The 13190-nt window shown below is 38.5% G+C and overlaps 1 protein-coding gene across 1 annotated transcript in view; it reads right to left on the reverse strand.

Annotated features, from left to right (window-relative positions):
• The window catches only part of LOC124550607 (alpha-actinin, sarcomeric), a 470999-nt gene that overhangs the window by 11204 nt on the left and 446605 nt on the right, over positions 1–13190 (reverse strand). Inside the window, exons 12-14 of the mRNA XM_047125325.1 lie at positions 12869–12953; positions 3993–4096; positions 1710–1961 (exon numbers count right to left, since the gene is read on the reverse strand). Of these exons, the coding sequence (XP_046981281.1) occupies positions 1710–1961; positions 3993–4096; positions 12869–12953 (441 nt within the window). The remainder of the gene's footprint in view (positions 1–1709; positions 1962–3992; positions 4097–12868; positions 12954–13190) is intronic.

The following is a 13190-nucleotide window of genomic DNA, read 5'->3' on the forward strand; positions in this document are numbered from 1 at the left end:
TCAACTGGTACCACTTCAGTCTGCAAAGATGACTGTGTGGTGTGGGTTGTTGCCATCATTTACAATAGGGCTTATTTCTTTCTGAGGAGATGAGTCCTGTGGGTCTTGTTACCTGTAATGTCACTGGTGAAGCTATGAGAGTCTTTAGCGCACCAGTGTCATTCCAATCCTTCAATGGCATGGATGTACAGGTATGGTAATTTTGATGCAAGATGCATTTCTCCACACATTACACAGCTAGTGAAGCAGCTGCTGTTGAGGTATTTCAGAAATGCTAGAATTAAGATCTGGCATTTCCCTACAGCCTGACTGTCCACATCACCTGTCCTTAATCTGTGTGACTTCTGGCTGAGGAGTTATCCAAAACATGCTGCGTTCAGTGCTCTAATTATGAATGTAGCTGAATTGAAGGCTTGCATTCTGCAACACATTCAGAAGGCAAGCCCCAAGACTCTCTGACCCATTGTGAAACACGCTGTTTCTTGATTTCAACTTGTGGCAGAAAACTGTGGACAACTTACTGAACAGGTCTTGTGCCAGTATCATGACAGAAACCAATGTTGCCTTGCTTTTTATGTGGTTTCTGGCACCTTTACAATTAAAAACTGATGCCATTTTGCTTTTTATGTGATTTTTGCCCTCAAGACAATTAAAAACCGATTTTTCCCATCTGATGTGGTACGATCTTGCAGTGGTGGATGAGCTTACCTAACTGAAAGTACCCCAACTGTTGACTGCCAAACATGAGCAGTCATGCACATTGAACAATACAGAGGGTGTAATGTGGAACTCAAACAATAGCCATCCTATTGGGATTCACCTATCATTTGAGCCTGCTTGGTATGGGTCTCAGACACCTGAGAAATATTCTAGGATAAGTGTTAAGTGTGTTCCGCAAAACAATCTCTTCTGTAGATAGATTTTATTTTCTCAGTATTGTGCCAATGAACCGAAGTCTGCTGCCTGCTCTAACTACGACTGAGCTATGTGACTGTTCGATTCCGTATACCACAAATTGTTACACCCTTGGTAATTCTAAGAGTTGATCAATTCAAACTGTGATTTGTTGCAATCTGAGAAGGGAGCCACTTTACATTTCTGAGCATTTAAAGCAAAGTTATCAAAAAAATTTCACCAATCTCTCAATTTCTTTAGCCACATTTTTTCTGTCTGCCACGTCATGAATATACAACATGAACAGCAATGGTCTCATTAGACTTCCCTGGGGCATGTCGGAATTTACTTATAGTTACACTGATGACTACCCATCCAAAGTAACATAACACCTCCTCCCTACAAACAAATTCTCAATCCGGTCACAAATTATGTCTGATACCCTGTACATTTGCAGTTTTGTTAATAAGTGACTGGTGTGGTATTGAGTCAAACAGTTTTCAAAAGTATGAAATACTTCTTCTATCCCATTAACTCGACTAAAGGTTAACAGGTTGTCATGTGGCAGAAGTGTGTGTCAGGTTCCGTACGATAATTTTGTAAATAATCCATGCTGGCTGGCACAGAGGTGGCCATTCTGTAAGAGATCCTGCATTACGTTTGAGCTCAAAAGATACTCTAAGGTTCTCCAACAAATTGATGTCAATGATATTGCATTGTAGTCTTCTGGACTACTTCTAATTTTGAGTACCGTAGGGTCAAGGGTTCTGGCACTCAACAAGAGTGTCAGCCACCGCCTTAGAGATTGCAGTTACCTGGGTGATGCCCTTGGAGTCCCTGGTGAGGATCTGGTTCTCCACCTCATTGATGTTGCGGTTGATGGAGGTGAGCAGCTGCTCCCAGCCGACACGCAGCGTCTCCATCGTGTACTGCGTGTAGCGGTTCTCGAAGATCATACCCTCCTGCACAGCCTGGTGGATCTTCTCCAGCTCCTCAATGTGTGGCTTGTATGCGTACACGCCCTGTTCGTACTCCTTCAGCCTGTGCAGCTGGTCTTCCAGTGAGCCCTGGACAAACAGAGATTTGCGTCAAAACTTTTTATCCCTTCAGAATAACAAACATAATAGCAAATACAGCAAAGCTCCCAAATATCTAGGTGTGGGTTATTTGCCTTGCATATTATCTGTGCATTGTTTGGTGATTTTAGGGGGGGGGGGGGGGGGGGGGGGGGGAGAGAAAAAAATGGAGCCTAAGGTATTCTATTTTAATTATAAAAGAATATTTTCATGTAGAATTCAAATTTCTTGTTGTGAAGGCATAATTCATGAAAGCACCACGAATAGTTACATACTGATGCCTAAGAACTGGTATCTGAGTAGCTAAATGATGGAGGCATACTGACGAAGGTGTGTTCAGTAGTGCAAAAGAGCTACAATGAAGTGACTGAGGAACTGTTAACAAGCTCGGCGAGCATTGAAAAGGAATGACTTGTTATCAGAGTATGCAAGACAAAATTTGTTGACTATACCAATGTTTTGTCTCTCCATAAAATGAGAACCATCATCAGAAAGAAAGATAATGAAAAGCAGAAAAAGGAATAAACTGGACAATTGTTGCTCAAAAGTGGGCTGAAAGCAAATACCAAATACAGTATGTATTAAAGATATGTTTTAAAGATAATTTTGTAATAAGTTTATGGTGAATAATGTGGAAGTATTTCAGCGAGCTTTCACATGTGACATGTAGAACATTTTCCGAATACAGTAAATAGCAGTTTCCAACAAACATGTACAAGTTGCGCTTGTGTGTGTGTGTGTGTGTGTGTGTGTGTGTGTGTGTGTGTGTGTGTGTCTACTGCTGACAAAGGCCTTAATGGCCGCAAGCTATGACTGTGTGAATCTTTTTATTGTGCCTATCACAGCTCAGCATCTCCGCTATATGGTGAGTAGCAACTTTCCTTCTCATATTGTTACATTCCACCCTGGATTTTCCATTGTTGTATTTTGGATTACCGTGTTTTCTGGATACCCAAGATCACATTAACTCAGAGCTTACTGTACGTTGAAATGAAGTTATAGTGGTACTCCCAAAACCACTTGCTATCCACACTTACCAATAATAAACACATACTTCAACAATAATCAAAAAAGTGTCATTAGTACTGAGAACATTCAACAGTTCAAAGCGATTTTATATCCTCAGAAAAACAGGTAGGCACTATAGGTCAGCTAGTGCATGTTTCATGCACTAGCTGACTTCACTCTGTTCATGGATCATTGTTCTCCAACTGGTACTGGCTTGGCAATGTACAAGGACAGTGTGTTGAACGTGTTTCTGGTTTCTGCATTTATTTTACTGTTAGTGACTTTCTCATTTGCATGCATTACTGCATTGGGAAACTGACAGTGGCACTATTCACTACCAAAAGAAGTATGCTCATACCAAACACATGCCTTAATTTGAGAAGGTAATTTCTGAGTATGCAAGTTTGGAGCATGGCATTGAAACGTGGACTGTGACCAAGTTGGAAAAGAAGAGAACTGAAGTGTTTGAGATGTGGTCCCATAAGTGGACGTTGAAAATCAGGTAAACTGATGACAAGTGAGAAAATACTCTGCAGAATCGGCGAGAGCAGGAACATGAGGGAAACAATGACAGGGCATGTGTTAAGACAACAGGACCCACTCCCCATGGCACTAGAGGGAGTTGTAGATGGGCAAAAATTGTAAAAGAGGGAAGAGACTGAAATCTGTAGAACAAATAAATGAAGATATGGAGCGTAAGTGAGATGAACATGTAGGCACAGGAGAGGAAGTCATGACACTTCGCTTTAAACAAATCAGAAAACTGAAAGGGGGGGGGGGGGCAGAATAGAGGGAGGGGGATTAAAATGTAGTTTGGAAACTATCTTCGTTCAAGGAATGTTTCACAGATTTTACAGAAACAAATACCAATTACGCAAAGGAGCTCATTTGCTGTATTACACCCTTCTGTATTCTTTAGTACATGTCCTGGAATGGAATTTTATTATAAACAAATCTGAAACTAGTCACAAAGAAGAACAGGATGGTGAAACCAAAAACAAATGTATACACTACCTGTAGACCCATTCCAATAGCTGTCACAGCATCAAGTTGCCTCTCAATCCAAGGTCCAACCTGGTTTGCTTTCTCAGCAAACTGTCTGCGTACCATCTCGTTGTCTGTAAAGCACTGCTAAGGAAAACTTTCAAAACAATGGTAACAAGTATTTTAACAAGCTATTTCACAACAAAGAACAATTCTAAATTTTTGCCTAGACAAAGTATTATGGACAAAAAACTTACATTTTGGTCACCAGTTTAAGAATGAATACTCAATGATACTTTCAGAGAAAAGTTTTACCCTAGTGCAATTACTCAGCCCATAAGCAAGTACCAAGTTAATTTTGTGTGGGAATTCCAACTTTAACTTTGTGTCCAATTCTCCAATAGTAACTTTGTCTGTCATTCTCCATGCAAATAATATTAAGGTATCTATACAAATCCTACAACCTGATGTAGATTGAGAACTTTTAACATTGCAGCACATCAGCAATCGTGAATAATTTAATGATTATAAAGACTCCGCCTCGATTACAAATAGAAACCAGATGTTGACCTAGGTTTCGGCACAGTTAACCACGCCTTCTTCGCAACCCACTAAAACTACAAACTGCCTAAAGAAGCATGGTCCAACATTAATACAGAATGCCCAAAATGGCAAAAAGACTCACATAAAATGTAAAATAAACGGTACATGTGTACCATGACAATAGCTGTACTTAGCTCAAACGTCAGAAGCGTGCTCAGGTTTACCAGAGAGCCCACGGCCCACCGAACATTGGCTGGAGCGAGGAAGCACACTTCTGACGTTTGAGCTAAGTACAGCTATTGACATGGTACACATGTACTGTTTATTTTAAATTTTATGCGAGTCTTTTGCCCTTTTGGGCATTCTGTATTAATGTTGGACCATGCTTCTTTAGGCAGTTTGTAGTTTTAGTGTGTTCCGCAGAATGCATGATGTAGATTGTGTTCTTTTCACCTTGGTAATAGGGAAACTGCAGCACAAGTATACATAATATCTTCATAGGTTGTTCTCTAAGTAAAAGTGTACACAGCAAGCAGTCATATTATATTTAGATTTATTAAGCCAAGTCTTATTCTGAGTTTTCACTCTTATTCAATTGGTGTTAACACAGGGAGTATAGGCAGACAAGGAAAAAATACTCCCAGTATTTCCCGGTTAAAAATACACTTTTTCCGTGGTAAGTGACTGTATACTTTCCCTCAGAACTCTAAAACTTATCGATTCTTAAGATGGTTAAGGTTTTATACACCAGTGAAGAACTTCACGGCACTTTAGGAAACAGACTCTTGCAAAGGGAAGGGGGAGGGAAGGGATACATTTTGGAAAAATATTTGACATGCAGCAATATGTATGCTGCATATTCTCATGTTACAATACAGTGCGTAGATTCGTATTATGAAAGTATATATTTCAATTTAAACAAACACAGCATATTAATTTCCAAAGCACTGAAATCGAGATTGCAATAGGAAAAGTTAATGGTTTTAATTAATATGAATAGTGTAGCTACAAGGAAGGCTAAGCTTTCATATGTAATAATAGTCTTTTTTGCATGTGTTACACTTTAAGATGCATCACACAAAAGTGCCAGTAAAATTTTAAATAACAACATAAATATCTGGTCTTCCGGGCTCCAAATTCTTCTAATAGGCTGGCCCTCAAAGTGTTAAGCTTTAAACGAGAGTCAAACACACCGTGATTTAAGAAATTCAAAGCACATTCTCACATGTAATGTAATTCATCTTAGCAAATCGTCAAAAATATGCCACGGTACCGCAAGGCGATTAATGCTTGACTATAAAAAAATGAGGAAATAAAATAAAATCAGAAAACAGAGACTAACAGCATATTTTAGTCTTCTGTAATTATGTGAATGCATTTTAATTTTGCTTGATAGCTCCCAGCTACAGAAACCAGTTTTGTTTCTATTTGACGTGAGAGCTGTAAACAAAAACTCTGGCAGCCTGGGCGTGCCATAACAATTGAAGTGGGTAGCATTTGGATGCTTGTTGCTACTGCTGATAGAGTTAATAGCCACACTTCAAGTAGCCAGCTCAAACGAACCTAATGCAGACTGTTATGACGTCACGCTCATCAGAAGCAGTTTGTTGTTATGAAGTATTGCACAGTCTTCATCCTAAAGCCTTTGACAATTTTTGCTGTTGGTAGACACTTGTGTGTGCACTGTATATTATTGTTGTAAATGGCACATTTTCTGTGCAACTAAAGTTTTTTTCCCCTCTCGTTTATGTTTTATTGTTGCAGTATTATTCAGTAGCAGCACAATACAGTAAAATTCTTTGTTAAGTATCAGTTTTTAACAGTCAGAATTACAAACAACTAAACGAAAACAAAAACAATGACAAATTCCCAGAATACTAAAAAATTCTTGGGTTTTTCACAGATGAAAAAAATTCTCAGATTTCCCAGTAGTCCTGTGACATATACACATTGTAACACATTTATACCATCATCAATACAGTGATTTTGTTGAATGCATTCTGAACACTGATGCTGCCCTGAGCAACACAACAATTCATTTAGTTAGCATGTAATCATCATAGCCTGTCAGATGACAATGAACAACTGTTAACATGGATGGGATTAATGAAGTGAAATAATCCGCGGTAGGAAACTAAAGTTTGAGACACACAGGTCCATTGGTGATGCACGTGTTTAAAGCTGATCACACTTAAGAAGAAAGCTACGATACAGACAAGCTGAAAAACAAACAAGTAATGGTTCAGTTGCAACTACCTTTTTTTCCCTCCCCCCCAATGTATTAGTCCCAAATGCAAAGACAGAATAATGACTTTCACAAGTTTGCCAAGTGATGACAAAGGCCAACAACTGGGAAGAAAATCTTTTTATTAATCATTCTGTGGAAATTGTTTTGTACCAATATGCAAGAGTTTCTGAGCAGCAACCCAGCTTTGATGATAGTTGTGAAAGAAGTGTACATGTGGAGCAATCAGCTAACAACACAGCACACAGTCCACAGCTCGGGGTTGCCCTGCTCACAAACAAGAAGATTTATATAAAACATATCCCTCAGTCTTTGCTCTGTATTCATTCCTGAATGATATCTTTATATTTTTGTGGCAAGCTGAGCCTATTATTATTAAAATTATTAATACTGCTTGAAGACATTGGAGATATGTCCATAAGATGCCTTTTTGTGTACAATTTTGTACATACACAAGGAATTCCAACAGCACAACTAGGCATGCACATCTGTGCTTGCATAATTTTCTGAAAATGGAGGCCATGGGTAAAGTGCTTTTCTTCCTGCCTTCGATGGAAATCTTCGCACTTTTTAATAGGCAATAGGCAGCTGGGGACCATGTGTGTGAGATTGTGTAGTGTGTTTATGTTATGCTGTAAGGTGATTTATGTGCAATAATGTCTGTCAACTCCAAAGGAAGCACACTTAAATTTACAGATCATTACAGATAAAGAAAAGTCATACGGAATGCCACTTCTAAAGATTACACGAATAAAAATTTGAGATGTATTGCTTGAGCATTTAGCAATTAGGTAAAAAGTCTTCAATCATGTTAATGTACGGGCAAGATACCATAATGTTCAAAGCAGAAAACAGAAAACAGAAGAGTAAGCCAGAAATTTATGAACAGTCTACATGGAAACTGTGAACAAACATTCATGCTACAGTAACTTAAAAGCGCAACAAGTGAGGAGCCTGACATCTGAACAAAAGAAATGATGGGGTATGTATCGCTCCTCCATAAACTGCTAGAAATAGAAATTTAGGACACTGATGATACAAAAAATACAAAATTGGAAACTCAACCTCTATTCAGTTGGATCCTGGCATCTATGAAATTCCAAAAGTTGTCAAGTCTGAGTACATTAATGTACATATAATTTTTCATGGTTAAAATCGTGTAAACAAAATTATAAAACAAAACACAACAGATGCATTGAAAGTTCATTAATCTTATGTAAAGACTAAGAACCTCAAGTCCATTTTTCTCAGTTTCAAGAATACTCATGGAAATGCTTTGCTTTGAAATGCAGAACAAATTGTTCAAACCAGTATACAAGTCACAGGTTACTAGCTAAAGAAATATTATTTCCAGTCTTATCAATGCAGTTTCCCAGTGCGAAAATCTATAATCTCACTGTGAACTCCACATGACGTTTACAAACAAAACTGTGACTTTTTATTTCTCATACACCAGTTATTTAGATACTTCTTTACCTACAGTCATTTGTGCATTTCCTTTTTCTGTCACCTTTCCATCACAATAAATGCAGCACAAGCTCCCAAGCAAAGAAAGGGATCCACAGCAGACTGCTCGCACAATCAGACATGAGAATGTCGAAGCGTGCACGCATTTTTTCCAGAAATTTTTGTGCACACCCTTTTACTTCCGTGCACCTGCGATTGGACACAAGGAAAGTGGCACCAGGTGGACATTATCTTTGAAGTGTCAGTATTTCAAGGCACAGTGACTGTACTGGTCTTTGCAGAATATACGTAGATTTTATTTTTTCCAGTAATTTGTCATTTTCTGTTAGATTCTCAGATCATGTGTGTTATAGTGTCATTACTTATTTCCAATTACATCTACGTCTATACTCCACAATCCATCGTACAGAGTATGGTGGAGATTACTGTGTGTACCACTGTCACTTAAACCTTTTCCTGTTTCAGCCACACATGGTTCACGGAAAGAAAGATTGCTCGTAAGCCTCTATGTGAGCTATTTGTCATTTTCTGTTAGATTCTCAGATCATGTGTGTTATAGTGTCATTACTTATTTCCAATTACATCTACGTCTATACTCCACAATCCATCGTACAGAGTATGGTGGAGATTACTGTGTGTACCACTGTCACTTAAACCTTTTCCTGTTTCAGCCACACATGGTTCACGGAAAGAAAGATTGCTCGTAAGCCTCTATGTGAGCTCGAATATCTCCAATTTTATCTTCATGGTCACTTCATAAGATATACTTAGGAGGAAGCAATATATTGGTTGATTCTTCCAGGAAAGTACACTCTCAGAATTTTAACAGTAAAATACAATGTGATGCAGCATCTGTCGCTAGCCCTGTGGTGCATGGTGTCCACTGTAGTGGACAGCTGTTATTGGTCACTTTTACCTTCAATGTGACCATTTTTTTAAGTCTCCAATGCAAGCAGTAGACTCTAGTGGACACTCTCCACCTGGTGCTGCTATCTGTAGGGCAGTAACAGAACTATTAGTGTGTCTGTTTGCGTACAAACATCACATGTGATCAAGATGGCGTCTTCCAAGTGTGGCCGTGCACCAGCGTGTACTGTTTCAACGAAACACTTCTGTGGGACTTCAAGGTGCAGAGTAAGAAATTCTTAATGAACCTAGATGGATACTGCACCACTTTTTAAAAATGAAAGATTGTTAAAACATATTTTTACAGTTACTAGAAGCAGAAAGTATCTGTCCACTGCAGTGGACATCATGCAATAATGGCATTAGTCATGAGCTGTCTTACAAGAGCACACAAACATTTAGTTTGTTTCTCATATTACAGTTTTTAGTATAGTTTGTTAGTTCAGCATACACCTTATAATTTACGGCACACAAAATCCTATAATTAGTCCCACAATTTTGAATTTCAGGAAGTAATCAAAGAGTTGCCATCTGATTCAGAGTGCACACTGGTAAGCAAAACTGATTATGAATTCAGGGAACCACAGTCATCGAGAAACGTAATCATGGATACAAGTTCCAGCTCCAATGACAATGGTTCGATTCTGAGAATAGTAAGAGTGAAATTCCGTGTGATGCTACAAGTTCCCAACCAGTAAAAGAACACAGCTGCCAAACTACAGGTGGCAGCAAATCGACAATAATTCTGTACTGCTACCACAACTTACAGACATAAAAACATAAATGTAACTGGCGAGAGTCCCATTCATTAATTCACAGAAATAATTTCTGACGAAATGTTGGAACACATTGTGTTTCAAACTAATCTGAATGCTCTTCGGAATGGCAAATTGAATCTCTGACCGACAGATCCTGAACTGAATATATTTCTAGGCGTGAACATATGACAACGACATCAAGTACCCTCGAACCCGATCGTGCAGGTCATCAGATGAAGGATTAAGGATTTTGTAACCAACTCTTTACCAGTCAATCAGTACGATAACATACAGCGTTTTCTTCCTTTTGTGGATAATAGTGCAGTGGATCTAAGCAACACAGATCGTCTGTACATAATCTGTCCATTTCTGGAGTGTCTGCAAAAAAACTTTCTTCATGCCGCAGAAGCTGAGGAACATCAGTGTATTGATGAGCAGATCATACCTTTAAAGGGTCACAACAATATCTAACAGTATGTTGCTAACAAGCCAAAGTAATGGGGACATGAAGTCTGGGAGAGAGCTGGTTCTTCTGGTTATGTCCACTGTTTTGAAATATACCACGATGGATCTGGTGGGAGGCAGCCAGTTAGTGAGTTTGGAGCTTGTGCTGACGTGGTTCTATGACTTTGTGATGATATCAAGTAAAAGAACCACAAAGCTTTTTTTTGAGAAGTTATTTACAAGTGTGCCACTACTCCAGGACCTTAAAAAAATAAAAATGGCATTTGGGGCACTGGGACACGCCAAGTAAACTGGCTGCAAGGTGTTCAGTCAGTGCTTATTTCAGACAGAGACATGAGAAAGGACATACGTGGGGAATGTGCATCTGTTGTGTGTAAAGAGGGCACAACCATTACAAAATGGTTTGACCTATGCTGGTGCACAGCCCATATCACAAGTTCAGTGCTGGAACAAGAAGGAGATCAAGACCATCAGTGTACCCTAACCATTCAGTGTCACATGTTACAATTGTCATATGGGATGTGTAGACATCACGGACCAGTGTGTAGCATCATATCCACATTGTTGACGAAACAGGCAGTGGTATCTACGTGTCTTCTTTCATTTTATTGATGTGGCTATTGTGAAGACTTGGTTGCTATAAGGGCAGGCAAGAAATAACATCTGTCTCCTTGATTTCAAGTTGCTGGTGGCACGATCCCTCATAAACCTGGGAGAACACGAACGGTCACCAGGAAGGGAAGGAAGACCTGTTTCTACTCCAAGATCCCAGCAAGAGAGACCAGTTTGTGAAGCAGCAGATGAGGAGAGATTTCATCAAGGGAATCGTTAGCTGAAACTCTTGGAGATAAAAATTGCAGATGTTATGATCAATTGTGCAGAAGAAAATCTAAGTACGTTTGCACTAAATGTAAGGAATCTCTATGTCCAAACTGCTTTGAGTGTTTCCATACAAAAAGAAGCAATTAACAGACGAAGACTTGGGAGTTCTTACATGCACAGTGTCCACACCAGTGGACATCATCTTTTTTTTTTTTTTTTTAAAGCAAATTTTAATAAAACTTTGGATTACGTTAGATTCAGTTTTTGTTCCATAGACCCAAAAAATTAGATGATTTTGTGGGTGTGGAACATGTCAGAAAGTAAAACATAAAACATTTGAATACAATACATACTACCCTGATCATTTGTCATGAGGTTGTCATACTAGGTAAACACAGTACAGTAAACCGGAACAGCTAATATTTACAGAATTAATATGCTGTCACAATGAAACATTGTTATGCATTATTAATAAATTTATCATACACAAAATATCTAATCTTAACTGTTGTGACCATGTGCTGCCAAAACTGAAATCTAACAGACATTTTTACTTAAGCTGGCTTAACAGTGTCTGTTAAGATATTGAACTATAGAGCAGATGAATTTGTATTTTGTGATAATATGCATTGTTCTTTACTATATAAACTCCATTTCAAAATTTTTTTTCCCACTTGTTAATAATTCATGCCTCACAGGGCTAGAGTCAGCTGAGCATCTCTGTGGCACTTTCACTTAATTACAAAGTTTGCAGGATTTTTGTATTAGTTATTGCTGCACAAATGTAAGAGAACTGTTTACTAGTAGCTTTAACAAGTAGTAGTCTTTGGAACTGAGTCACACTCAGAGCAGCAGATCTTAACTCGTGACCCTGTCAGATTCATATTATAGGGCTACAGACATGATTTTTTAGCTGAAACAATAATATTTTCAGGGGGGTTTAGGTCAGGTCCTAACATTCCTGGTTCATCTAACAGACTTTTGATATGTATGATATTCTCGAAAACTGAAGGTGGCAGTACTTTAAAATAGACTCAGTCTCTCAGAATAAAAGAACCACCACAAACATCGTAAACTTGTGAAAACTTCCTATGATAGCACTCTGATGGTGGGAAGGGGGAGGAGACAGCGTATTTATTGTGACATATTTAACTGTTTTTCAACCTTGAACAGAGTCTTTACATTGCAATAAGTAACTTAAATCAGTCATCTTAATGGCAATGGATGAGCAGTTTGTAACAGACATTTCTTACATTTGTGTTGCACATACAATATGACACAAACAAATTGAGACTGATGTTGTAAATTTTGTTTGGTTACCAAATGTTTTCAAATAGTGAGGGCCACCTTCAAAAGTAGGATCTACATCTTAGAGAAGTTTGTCCATTTTTACTGATCAAAATTATTCTGCACAACTTTTCCCTCAAGGTTCTGCAAAAGCTCTGCCATTTTTGTTGAAAACTCATCTGTTCATACAACACCACTGAGGTGACAGAATCTGACAGTATTTGCCACAGCATATACAGATTACAGTCGAAAAACACTATCGCACTAATATGCCACAGCAAGTAATTCTTTGGTAATACTAACAGTCTCTTCTCTTTTTTTGTGCGACCTTGCACAGTTATAAAAAAAATAGGTACATTAATATGATCTAATAAAATGACTAGGCTTAACATAAGGTCTCCAGAGAAGGATACTCTGTTGTTTACGGAGCTCATTCTGCAGAGTCTGGTCTCGCTGGGGCACAAGTTGGCGCACTTCTGTCCACTTCTTGGTCAGATCCTAAAACACAGCAGACATATAGTTGGAATACAGCTAGACTACGCAGATGTTATAAAATTTGTAGGTTTCATTTGGATGTGTGTAATTTTGGAACTGTGCAACTGTGTTCTGAATGCTTATCAGTTGAAATTACAGTGATAAGTTTATTATCACTTCATGAAACTGTTTCAAATCCACAGTTACCAACCATTTGTCATTAGACTGCAAGCTGTACTATAGTTTCACCTGCCAAACTAA

Source organism: Schistocerca americana, chromosome 9 (genome assembly GCF_021461395.2).
Source record: "Schistocerca americana isolate TAMUIC-IGC-003095 chromosome 9, iqSchAmer2.1, whole genome shotgun sequence".
NCBI lineage: Eukaryota > Metazoa > Arthropoda > Insecta > Orthoptera > Acrididae > Schistocerca > Schistocerca americana.